Below are 13,238 nucleotides of genomic sequence, written 5' to 3'. Positions count from 1 at the left end.
AGCAAGGTCCCCGCTGTTGGCACAGAACCCAATGCAGAGCTCAAACTCAGGAACCACGAGATCATGACCTGAGCCAAAAGCCACCCAGGTGCCCCTTTCATAGGTTTTTTATCTATCTATCTATCTATCTATCTATCTATCTATCTATCTATCTGTCTGTCTGTCTGTCTGTCTGTCTCATGACCTGAGCCAAAAGCCACCCAGGTGCCCCTTTCATAGGTTTTTTATCTATCTGTCTGTCTGTCTGTCTGCCTGCCTGCCTGCCTGTCTCTGAGAGACGGAGATAGAGACAGTAAGTAGGGGAGGGTCAGAGCTAGAGGAAAATACAGAATCTGAAACAGGCTCCAGGCTCTGAGCTAGCTGTCAGCACAGAGCCCAGTGAGGGGTTCGAACCCACAAACTGTGACATCATAACCTGAGCCGAAGTCCGGCGCTTAACTGACTGAACCACCCAGGTGCCCCATCATAGGTTCTTTAAATTTTAGTGTAAGCTTCCTTGGATCCTTGGAAAAGGATTGCTTATCTTCTTTACCTTTTCTATTCATGGTGACACAGTTTATCACTGTTTCCCTACCTCTTATTCTTTCTCCTGGGATTCATTGTTTCACTGTATTACTTTTACTTTTTAAAACATCACAATTTGTACTTTTAAAAAAACTTTAGTTTCTGATTATTGTACTGTAAGCTTCTTGAAGAGAGTGACCATGTTTTTTGTATGCCCAGCTCTTAAGTCTAGTGTCTAATGTGTTAGATGCTCAGTCTGTATTTGTTGACGTACACGTTAGTATAAAGGGGTGCTAAGAGTTATAAAAATCTGTCATAGTCAGTCTTATCCCCTTTAGTACAGATGAAGTTTTTATCAAACTAGATTTTTGAAGGAAGTGATAGACAGTAGTTAAGTTACTTTGGGAGTGTTCTAAACTGGGAAGAGGAGCAGACTGGCAAGAAGATTTGGGGGAATTAGTAAATATATTGAGAGGAGTTCATCAGTAATGTGTACATTAGCAGTGAAAAAAATTTTTTTAATTTATTTTTGATCAAGAAAGAGAGCAAGTGCGGGGATGGGCAGAGACAGTAGGAGACAGGGGATCCCAAGCCGGCTCTGTACTGACAGCAGAGAGTATGATGTAGGGCTCAAACTCACCAACTTTAAGATCATGACCTGAGCCAAAGTTGGATATGCTTAACTGACTGAGTTTTACATAAATACAGAGAAACCTATGAGATAGGAGGGGAAAATTTTTTAATGGCATAAGACTAGGCAAATCGATAGTATGGAGTACTAGAAAATCCACACAACAAGAGTAGTATAATGAGTTTGAAAGGCTGATTGAGTGGATCATCTTGAGTAGTAAGACACCTCGGGCATGGTGATGAGTTACGAAAAGCATTTAGTCCCTTCCCTTCCATCTGTGTTTCAGTATTCCAAGTTTGTGAGATAAGAGAGGGAGTTAAAAGCAAATATTTATAGGCTTTTATAATCAGATTTCTTTGTTTAAAAAAAAAAAACTTTCTTGTTCCTCAGCTGTTGGACAAGCACAAGAATACAGAAAGCATGGTTGAGCTTCTGGACTTGTATCAAATGGAGGATGAAGCGTATAGCAGCCTTGCGGAAGCCACAACTGAACTGTATCAGTATTTACTACAGCCATTCCGAGACATGAGAGAACTGGCCATGCTACGGAGACAGCAGATCAAGGTATTGTTTTTTTTTTTTTAACCTACATAGTAGCCTCCCTGTTTTATAGTCTCAACTTGGCTAGCCATACATCTTAATTACAAGAAGAGCTTTTCAAAAATGCTGATAGGTGGTTCTTTCTCCCCAAAGATTCTATTTTGCTACATTCAGGTTACATACAGCCTGAGAACCTCATTTTTAAAGTATCTCAAAGGTGATTCTGTTGAATAGCTAGGGATGAGAAGAATCTAGAAAGTAATGTTGTAGATAAATTGAGAAATTCCCATCTTTGTCCCATTTTCTTGTACTTTTCTTCTCCTTTTTGGTATTTTGCGTATTGTGTAGCCCTTGGCTTCTTTACCAGAAGTTATGGGAAAAATTTTTCTGGGAAGACCTTAGTTTAGTTAGTAAGATTTTATTCATCTTGAGAGTGAGAGGAAGAGGCTGAGGCCGAGGGAGAGAGAATCCCAAGGATGCTCCCCCATGTCAATGCAGAGCCCTATGCAGGGCTGGAATGTACAGTCTGTGAGATTGTGATCTGAGCTGAAATCGAGAGTTGGACACTCAAGGGGTGTCTGGGTGGCTAAGTTGGTTGAGTGTCCGTTTTTGGCTCAGGTCATGATCTTGTGAGATGGAGCCCTGTGTTGGGCTCTGTGCTGACAGCTCAGAGCCTAGAGCCTGCTTCAGATCCTAGATCTCCCTCTCTCTCTCTGCCCCTCCCCTACCCATGCACTGTCTCTCTGTCTCTCTCATCTTTTGAGCAAGTGATAAGTTTTTCTTCTCTTTTCTCTTTAAAAAATTTTTTTAATGTTTATTTTTGAGAGAAAGAGATTGAGCATGAGCAGGGGACCGGCAGAGAGAGGGAGACACAGAGTACAGAGCCCAGTGTGGGGCTCCAACCCTCCAACTGAGAGATCATGACCTGAGCCAAAGTTGGATGCTTAACGAATGGGGCCACCAAGGCACCCCATGAATATTTTCTTTTTATGATGTTCTTTTAGCTATTCTTCTATGTCGTTCTGGGAAATGAACAAGTGTACTTAGGTCCATAAAATTTCTTCCTGATCCCTTGGGAAGATATCAAGCAGTGAAGCTAAAGCTGTATTTATGGAGCAATTTATGGTTGTTGGAGAAGCAGGAGGATGTAAAATCAGTCATCTAAACTTTTATCTTAAGAAGCTAGCAAAACCAGGGCACTTGGGTAACTCAATTGGTAAAGTGTCCAACTTCAGCTCAGGTCATGATCTTGCAGTTCATGAGTTTGAGCCCCCCATTATTTTCTGTGCTGACAGCTCAGACCCTGGAGCTTGCTTTGAATTCTGTGTCTCCCTTTCACTCTACTCCTCCCTCTCCTGCTCATGCTCTCTCTCTCTCTGTCCCAAAAATAAACATTTTTTTTAGAAAAGAGTTAGCAAAAGAGAACAAGTTAAACCCCAAAAATTAAATTAATAGAGTGGGGGTCAATGAAAAAGAAACAAACAGGTGAAAAAAAAAATGAGTGAAACCAAAACCTGGTTATTTGGTGTATAAAAATCCCCATATATTTTCTATTTCTAGGTGATTTGATTTTTTAAAAAGAACCACATATTGGGGCACCTGGGTGGCAATGTTGGTTAAGCATCTTATTGTTGGTTTTGGTTCAGGTTGTGATCTCATGATTCATGGGATCTAGTCTGCATCATGCTCTGTGCTGACAGCGCTTGGGAGCCTGCTAGGGATTCTCTCTCACCCTGCTGCTCCCTCCTTTTCTGCATGTGTGTGCCCTCTGACTCTCTCTAAATAAACATTAAAAAAAAAAATGTTAAACACACATCTGTTAGGTCATTACTCCAGTTCTATAGTTGTTAAAAGTTTGTACAGAAATAGGAACAAATTGTTACCAATAAATTACAGAACTTACATTTCTTAGAAGAAATACAAATTATCAAAATAAATTCAAGGAGAAACTGAAGAATATTGATAGTTATATATTAACAGTTGAAGTCATAGTTAAACACCTTCCTGCAAAGAAATCTAAAGGTTCAGATGACATCCTTTGAGATTCATCAAACATTATTTAAGGAAGAAATGATGCCAGTTCTACAAAAACTCAGAAAATAAAGGCAGGAGTACTTCCCATCTTATTTTTTTAGGCCAGCATTATTCTGATATTAAAATCAAATGACATTATAGAAAGGGGTGTTTGGAGGTAAGTTAAGCATCAGGTCATGATTTCAAGGTTGGGCTCAATGCCAACAACAAGGAACTTGCTTGGGATTCTCTCCCACCCCACCCCATATCCCTTGTGTGTGTGTGAGTGCATGTGCTCTCTCACTCTCAATAAAGATGATACAGTATATATGATTAGGGCTTATCTTAAATGCAAGGTTGGCAAAAATAAACCAGTATAGAGGCATCTGGGTGACTTAGTTGGCTGAGTGACTGTTGGTCTTTGCTCTGGTCATGATTTCATGGCTCATGAGTTCTGGGCTCTGAGCTGGCACTGTAGAGCCTGCTTGGGATCCTCTCTCTGCCCCTCCCCTGCATGCTTGCTGCTTATGTGTCCCTCTCTCCTGGTTGTGTGTGTGTGTGTGTGTGTGTGTGTGTGTGTGTGTCTTCCTCCCTCTCCCTGTTCCTCTCCCTCCCTTTCTCTTCAGTAAAATACATATTTTAAAAAATAAACCAAGGGTGCCTGGATGGCTCAGTTGGTTAAGCATCTTACTTTGGCTCAGGTCATGATCTCTGAGTTTGTGATTTAGAGCCCCATGTTGGGATCTGTGCTGATGGCTCAGAGCCTGGAGCCTGCTTTGGCTTCTGTGTCTCTCACTCTCTCAAAAAACGAACAAACAGTTTTTAAAAATTAAAAAAAAAAAAAAAAAAAAAAAAATTAACCAGTGTAAGTTACCGCATTAAAGGAGGAAAATCAAAAGAAAAGCATTTAACAAAGGTCCCTTGCCATTCACGATAAAAGCTTAGCACAGTAGGAGGAAACAAATTTTCTCAACTTGATGGTATATTTGAAAAGCCTAACTTGCATCATACGTGCTGGTGAATGACTAAATTTTATTCCTCAGTTCTTGGGAACAAGGTAAGATTGTTTACTCTCTACACTTTTATTCTGTATTGTTCTGAAGTTTGTAGCCAGAAAAAAATAAAAGGCATATATAAATTGAAGGGGCAAAATAAAGCATTCTGTACTTCTACATCACATAATTATATATATAAAATACTCTAAAGAATCTTATAAAAACAAAGCTGTTGCAAATTATTCGTAAATTTGGTTACAAGGTCAATATTAAAAGCTTTTTCTGTCTTCTTGAAACTAAAGATTTTTAAATGTCATTATTAGCATCTCTGAACATGAAGTCTTTAAGAAGAAGTTTTACAAAATATGTGAAAGTTCTTTATACTAAAAATTAAAAATTTTGCTGAAGAACATGAAGTGTACCTAAAGAAATGAGAAGATCAAGTTAATGGTTTGAAAGACTATGTTTAGATGCCAGTTTTTGGTTGAAATGTACATTCAAGCTAAAATATAGTAGGTTTTTCTTTTTTTATGGCAACTCACTAGCTAATTACAAAATGTTAATGGAAAGACAAGGGAACTAGAGTAGCATTAACAATTTTGGAAAAGATAAAATTGGAGGGCTTATTGCCTGATTTTTTAAGAAATATTTTTTCCTATTATTTTTCAGTGTTTATTTTTGAGAAAGAGTGTGAGCAGGGGAGGGACAGAGAGAGAGAGAGGGAGACACAGAATCCGAAGAGTGCTCCAGGCTCTGAGCTGTCAACACACAGCCTGACGTGGGGCTTAAACTCAACCAGTATTAAGATCATGACCTGGCTTGAAGTCAGACACTTAAAAAACGAAGCCATATAGGTGCCCCCTTTTAATTTCTTTTTAATGTTTGTTTATTTTTGAGAGAGAGACAGGCAGAGCTGTGTGGGGGTGGGGTAAAGAGAGGAACGGAGACACAAAACACTAAGCAGGCTCCAGGCTCTGAGGTTAAGTTAGTACAGAGCCCAACCTGGGGCTTGAACTCAGGAACCATGAGATTCTGACCTGAGCTGAAGTCAGATGCTTAACCAAGTGAGCCACCCAGGTGCCCCTAAAATTCCTTTTTAAAAGTATTTTTAAAATGTATTTATTTTTAGAGAGACAGAATGAGCAGGGAAGAGAAAGAAAGAATCCAAGCAGGTTCTACACTTCAAGCGTGGCCCTAGTAGTGGGGCTTTAGCTTATGAACTACAAGATAATGACCTAAGCCAAAACCAAGTGTCTGATGCTTAACCCACTGAGCCACTCAGGGGCCTCTATTACCTGATTTAAACACTTAGTAAAAAGCTAGAGAATTCCAAACCTAAAGAAAAAGACAAAAAACAAAACAAAAGAAAACTTAAAAAACTACAGAATTCCAGACATTGTAGTATTGGTTTAAGATAGAAATATAGATCAACAGAATAAAATAGAATCCAGAAATAGATGCATAGTTATATAATAAATTTTCCATCAGATGAGAGAGCAGTTTGAGAGGGCGGGGGAAGAATCCTCATTCCAACAAATGGTTACTAGAACTGAATACCCATATATAAAAATCAATCTCAATTCTTATACCATATACAAAAATTAACTTGAAAGCTATCTTAAACCTGATTTACTTATCAAGTTACTTATTAAAAAAAAAAAAAGACACATGAAGTAATAGCTGAGTACACCCAGGGAAGCTTAAAATTGTCATCATGGAAATTCAAGTGAAAGCCATAATGAGTTACGCATCCATTAGAATAAATAACAATTAAAAATTCTGGGGTGTCTGGTTGAATCAGTTAAATGTCTGACTCTTGATTTTCGCTCAGGTCATGATCTCACAGTTCATGACATCAAGACCCGTGTTGGGCACTGCTGTCAGCGCAGTCGCTTGGAATTTTCTCTTGGCTCTATGTGACTCCCCCTCCCCCACAATGGGTCCATGGGAGGGCTGCCTCTCTCTCAAAATAAACATTTTGAAAGGGCTGCTGAGGATGTAGAGCAACTAGAATTTTTACATTGCTAGCACATTTTATATTGTTATAACTACTTTGGTAAACAGGCTGTTTCTTCAAAACTTAAATGTATACATATCTTACTACTCACCTGTTCAAATAATAGTTATTTATACAAGAGAAATGAAAACCTCTGTTCATAAAGAAGGCTTATAGACTAATACTCATGCCACCTTTCTTCTCAGCCTCTACGGGACAAGTCCAGATAATGATCAACAGGTGAATGAATAAGCAAACTGTGGTTTTTCCATACTAGAGCAACTCAGCAACACAAAGTAATTAACTATTGATAGGCACAGCAACATGGATAAATCTCAGATATTGCTAAGTCAAAGAAGCCAGATTCAAAGGAGTCTATACTTGTGTGAAGGGATGCATGGCAAAGGGGCACGGACAATCTTTGGGAGGTGATAGAAGAAATGTTCTTCATCTCAATTGTGGTGCTGATTTCTTGGGTGTACAGAGAACTCATCAGATTGAACACTTTTAAAATGGATTCATTTGTACATAAATTAAAGTTTAATAAAATAGTTGACAAAATTATGCTCAACAGAAGACATAGTGTAAACTGTATGAATTCATTTACATGAAATTCTAGAGATGATGGTTCTGATCTTTATCAACAAAAAGCTTACTGTTTGTTGCCTGGGTTGGGGTATTAGAGATTGATTGAGAGGGAACGGATAGAGTAGCATCCTTTGGGTGATTGATAGCCTCTAAATTTTGATTGCAGTGGTTCCATGGACATATAAACTTGTCAAAATTCATAAAAATTTACACTTAAATCAGGAACATTTTGTTGTATGTAAATTATAAATTCATAAAGTTGATTTTTTCAAATAGGAAAATGAATGAGCACTGTGTAGAGTTGTAGAGGCACACAAACTGGAGTGATAAACACTACCTAAAGATATAATGAAAAAGATTATAGAGAACTTCACTATTGAGGAATAATAATTCAATAAGAAGGGGGTACATACGTATGCATTGCACATTGGAATAGACACTATTCCAGATAAAAACAGGAATGGTACAGTGTGAATAGGCAGGTGTTTGGACTTTTAGTCGAAATTAATTATGAACAAATTACCAAAGCCTCACTACCACCTGGCACCATTGGTGGATGCCAGTAAATAACATGGCTGAGATTGAAACACATGTCTGTTTGACTGCAAAGCTTGCTGTTTTAGTTACACCACAGGGTGTAAGTTGTTTGCTGTGTCCCGGGTCTAAGCATTTGAAGGAAATTAGAGGAACGGTGGTCAGGGGCTAGCACACTAAAGGATCCTGTGGAGTTTGACCTTTGCTCTCTAGATTATTTATTAAAAACTTTTTTTTTTTTTAAATGTTTATCTCTGAGAAAGACCACACAAGCAGGACAGGGGCATAGAGAGAAGAGGACAGAGAATCCAAAGTGGGCTCTGTGCTGACAGCAGAGAGCCTGATGTGGGGCTTGGACTCAAAATAGTGAGATCACCACATGAGTCCAAGTCAATTGCTTAATTGACTGAGCACCCAGGTGTCCCCCCTAGATTCTTTATAAAGAATGTAATTTCCAGTGCTTTCATTAACTTAGATATTAAAGTATGATAGGAAAGAAGTTAACTTGGCACCCCGAATGTCTAATGCATTTTTATTTTTATGTTTAATATCTTATGATAATAGTTATATATTTTATATTAGATATACTTTAGTATATAGTTTCAATTGTATTTACATAAATGGCAGTTAATAGAGATTTTTCACTAATCTTCTTACTCCACAAAGCATCTAGAACCTATTCATGAAGCATACTCAATAAATAGGATTTGGAGTGCCAGAGGGGCTCAGTTGGTTAAGCATCTGACTTTGGCTCAGGTTATGATCCAGAGTTTGAACCCCACATTGGGCTCTGTCATGAAAGTGTGGAACCTGCTTGGAATTCTCATTCTGTCTCTCTCCCCGTCTCTGTGCCCTTCTCTAGCTCTCACTCTTTCTCTGAATGAATAAACTTAAAAGCATTAGTTCTCAAAAATGTAACCCACAGACTAGTCGCATCAGTACCACCTGGAACCTTGTTACAGAATACAGATTCCTGTTTTTAGGTCATATCTCTACTGAAACTCTACTGAGGGGCTCAGCAATCTTTAACAAGCCTTCCAGGTGATTAAAATGCATACTAAAGTTTAAGAAACATATGTTTAAAAGAACTATAAACAGCCAAGGGAAGGAACACACTGAACTCAAAATTAAAATCTCTCTGGGCCTTAGTTTATCTGCATCGGCAGAGTGAGATTCAAACTAGATGATTCTATATAGATTTTTAAACCATGCATAATAGTGAGTCAGGGTCAGTTACTGAGTTGGCCTACTGATTATCTTTGTGAGTTAGCTAAAAGCATTTCAAACACATTGGCCAACTTTTATTTTATATTTCCTTCTGTAAAAATTTGTTTAATGTTTATTTTTGAGAGAGTGAGAGTGAGCACACCAGCGCACACGAGCGAGCGGGGGAGGGGCAGAGAGACAGACGAAGAATCTGAAGCAGGCTCCAGGCTCCTAGCTGTGAACTGTCAACACAGAGCCTGACAGGGCTCGAACTTACAAGAAGTAAGATCATGCCGTGAAGTGAATTTGGACGCTCAACCACTTGAGCCACCCAGGTGCCCCTTGGCCAACTTACTTGTTGAAAGTGAATAAACTAGGATCTTGAAGGCATCCTCCATGCTTCTCTCTCCTTTGTAGCCAGGCACCTTATTTTGCCAATTATCTCCTACTTGAATCTTAAATATGCTCTTCCCCCACTTCCTCTCCTCCAGGACCAAGCAAATCTGTAGATGTCTTCATGTAAAATACTTTCCCCAGCTCCTATTCTAGCAAATGAGAAAAGGGCCCTCTTCTGGGAATATGCAGCAGTATACATGGGTTTGCAAAAAGATGTGCTGAATTTGTGGAGTCTCCACTCTCTGCCCTCTTGACCGGTTGCTTTTGTGTAGGGTGCAGTTTTTATACTAGTGGACAATCATATACTGTAAGCATGTGAACTGTGAACTATATAGTGTCATCAGTATACATTAGGTTACTTATCTCTTACCTGAGCTGTTTTTTCTTTGGGTTCATTGCCTTTAAATTTCTCTCACATTGAAAGCATTATTTCATACTTTTCCTTGAATGTCACATTTAGCATTTATGTTGTATATAAAAATGAATGAGCAGTTGCTTCCAAATCTAATCATCTCATTATTTTTGAGAGAGAAAGAGACAGAGCACTAGCAGGGGGAGGGGCAGAGAGAGAGGGAGACCTAGAATCCAAAGTAGGATCCAGCCTCTGAGTTGTCAGCACAGAGCTGGAGGTGGGGCTCGAACCCATGACTCATGAGATCATGACCTGAGCTGACACTTAACCAACTAAGCCACCCAGGTTCCCTCATTTTGTTAATCTTAGTCACCTTCACATGATTCCTGGGCCTGGAAAATTTGTATTTAAGGTACTACTACATCAGTATTTATACAGACTGATCTTGATCTTGGCATATGATTCATCTGAGAATTGGAGGTTTTGTTTTATTTCTTTTTGACCTCTTCTTCAGTCACTAACTCAACAGTAGACAGGAGTAACACTTAAATTTCTCATATAAAACCCAGTATCCAAGGAAGTGATGTACTTCATAGTAAGTAATTGATACCAAGAAACTTGTATTTATAAGTTAGTCTCACTATAGCTACCTAAACTGATACATAATTCCCCCCTCCCCCCATTTTAAAAACAGGCACTGTTTTCTTTCTAGCCATGAAACTGAAAACAGAGATGTCATTGTTTTTAGCACATGGTCCAGCTGACCAATGCTGTACATTTTCAAACTTGCCAAGTTAGGAAAAGAACTTAGTAACCTGGCATAATGTCTTCAGAAAAATAAACTATAATATTTTTTAAAAGTTGGCTGCAGTATTAATTAACTACTGAGTTTCAGAAGGCATTTAAAAAGCATAGTGAGCATGTTTGTGTTGTGTATATTTGAATATACCTGTATAGTAAAGTTGAAGATGGTTCAACGTCAAAGTATAAGCTGTCTTCAAATAATTACCAACAGATTTAAGAAGTTTTTCTCTTTAAAAAGCCATGATGCAAGTTTCCTCACTTCTGTACAGTAGTTAGCCATGCAAGTAAAAAGGTTTCTGTTTAATTCTAGATTTTAAAATTTTGAACACTGTTCTGTTTATTAAATTTATACCCCATAGCTTTGTCTTGGGAGGTTTGATTGCAAAAGTATATCAGTTATTTGACCAGAGGGTACTTGATAGGAATAATTAACTTGGTATAAAGTTGTTAACCAGATAGTTAAGAAGATCACTCTAAGATATGAGAGCTAACAGTTGCAAAAACAGCCACTACTCGTGGCTTTTGCACACAGAAAAGAGATATGTTTTAAAACTTTAGCATGGAAAATGGGCTGTGTGGAGTTGAAGACTGAGGGAGGTAGTATTACTTGTCAAGTGCTCATGTATCTGAGCTCAGTGGAGAGACCCAGATTTTAAGAATAGGGCACACTGGTGCTAGATGACCTTAGGGGCCACAAAGTGAGGCTCGTTCTACTAAGGCTGAAAAACTATAAACTGGATTCTGTTAACTGCTTCAGGAACTAATTGCAGATGTTGGAATGAAGAAGTGAGTCAGTGGTGATGCTCAGGAGAATAATAGCAAATAAGAAAGTCAAGCGATACACATAGGAAGAAGCATATGTCTTTTCCCTCCTTCAACCCTTCATATTGATAAAGCCTAAATGTGGTTTGCAGAGCCCTAACCCCAGCACACACACGACAAGGCATTAGGAATGAACTCTGAACTGATAGAGAAGAATTTACATATACTTCAAACTTTCAAAGTTAAGGGAAAAAAAAAAAAACCCTAATAACCTAGCTAATGGCCTTACATACAATAAACCAAGTCCGTTAAAGGGCCCAAAGCTTAATCATGTCCTTGAAAAGAATTTCTAGGGACTCAGTTGGTTAAGCATTCAACTTAGGCTCAGTTCATGATCTCACAGGTTCATGAGTGTGAGCCCCGTGTCAGGCTCTGTGCTGACAGCTCAGAGCCTGGAGCCTTTTGGATTCTCTGTCTTCCTCTCTCTCTACCCTCTCCCATTCACTCTTCCTGCCTCCCTTTTTCACGCTCGCAAAAATAAACATCAAAAAAAGTTTTTTAAAAAGAAAGAAAATGACTTCCAATGTAATATGCTGAGTGCAGTATTCAATATAGTAAATCTCTATTCCAGTCTTGTGAATGTTAATCTTAAGCCTTTTAACTTGAGTGTTTTAAAATCAGAGATAATCATAACAAAGCACAACCTTGATGGTTTTGTTAGATACAAAACAAGTCTTTCTGGGACCCCCACCGTTTTAAATTAATTATTTTAGAGGGAAAGTGTGTGCCCCCATGCCAGTGAGGGAGGGGCAGAGACTCCCAAGCTGGCCATGTGCCATCGGCTGAGAGCTTGATATAGGGCTTGATCCCATGAACTGTGAGGTCATGACCTGAGCCAAAATCAAGAGTTGGACGCTTAATCTACCGAGTTCCCCACGTACCCCTTTCTGGGACCCATTATGTGAGCTGATGTGTAAATATGCTACTTATTGCTTAGAATCCCACAATGGTTTTCTGTTGTCTGTCAAACTACCTATAACTTCCTTTGGCTGACATTTAAAGGCCTCCTAATAGTGATCACAACCTCCTTTACTAGTCTTATCTCCTATTATCTTTATTTTACCTAAACTCAAGCCATGCTGAACTGTCTCTTACCATACACTGAACTTCAACCACCTGTAGGCTTTTGCTGAGGTTTATTCTTTCCTCCAGCAGTCCCTTTGGGTGGTCCTCCTTCCCTATGTATATTCTGTATGTATGTGTCAAAATCATACCCCTCCTTCAAAACGCTCTCTGTAGTTTTGAACCTCAGTAAAGTATATCCTCATCGAAGCAGCTAAATGAGTCCTCTCATTCCAAACCTTTGATTTTTCGTAAAGTTCTTAAAATAACTTTATTCTTTTTACACAGAGACACCCTTCACTGTTTTACATACTTGTATAAAATTCTACTTATTATTTTAAGAATTTACTTACTCCTTGTTCCCTTTAGAAATTTTCTTCCCAGACTAGTACTGAAACATCCATAGCTGGTGCTACCTATGGTATCTTAGGTATACTTTATCATGATATTTTTCATACTCTGTTATTGTTTATTTTGGTACCTCTTGCCTTCAACTAGGCTGAATATATTGCTGTCCTAAGTGCCTAGTACTAAGCTGTCACTGAGAAAATAGTATGTCTTCATTTTGAATGAATAATTGAATGTTAAGTGATTTTGTTAAAGGTCTATTTAATAAGTATCACTGCCAGGTATCTTAATTTGAAAACAGATTTCTACATCACATATGTCTTTGTTTACCCTCCAATTAGATGGTTAAATTTCTTAGTAGATTATGTGCCTTACAGTATATCCCCTGAGGTACCCAGTACAGTGGGTTCTTTTATCAATTTATATAATTGAATGAATCCAAATATT

At 38.4% G+C, this 13,238-nt stretch overlaps 1 protein-coding gene across 1 annotated transcript in view; it reads left to right on the top strand.

Moving 5' to 3' along the window:
• Nucleotides 1–13,238, top strand: part of JMY (junction mediating and regulatory protein, p53 cofactor) — a 97,428-nt gene that overhangs the window by 39,337 nt on the left and 44,853 nt on the right. The window contains exon 2 of the mRNA XM_039247462.1: nucleotides 1,526–1,699. Within this exon, the coding sequence (XP_039103393.1) occupies nucleotides 1,526–1,699 (174 nt within the window). The remainder of the gene's footprint in view (nucleotides 1–1,525; nucleotides 1,700–13,238) is intronic.

Source organism: Hyaena hyaena, unplaced genomic scaffold, assembly GCF_003009895.1.
Source record: "Hyaena hyaena isolate Hyena2069 unplaced genomic scaffold, ASM300989v1 scaffold_299, whole genome shotgun sequence".
Classification (NCBI taxonomy): Eukaryota; Metazoa; Chordata; class Mammalia; order Carnivora; family Hyaenidae; genus Hyaena; species Hyaena hyaena.
This window is presented reverse-complemented; position numbering and strand designations above follow the sequence as displayed.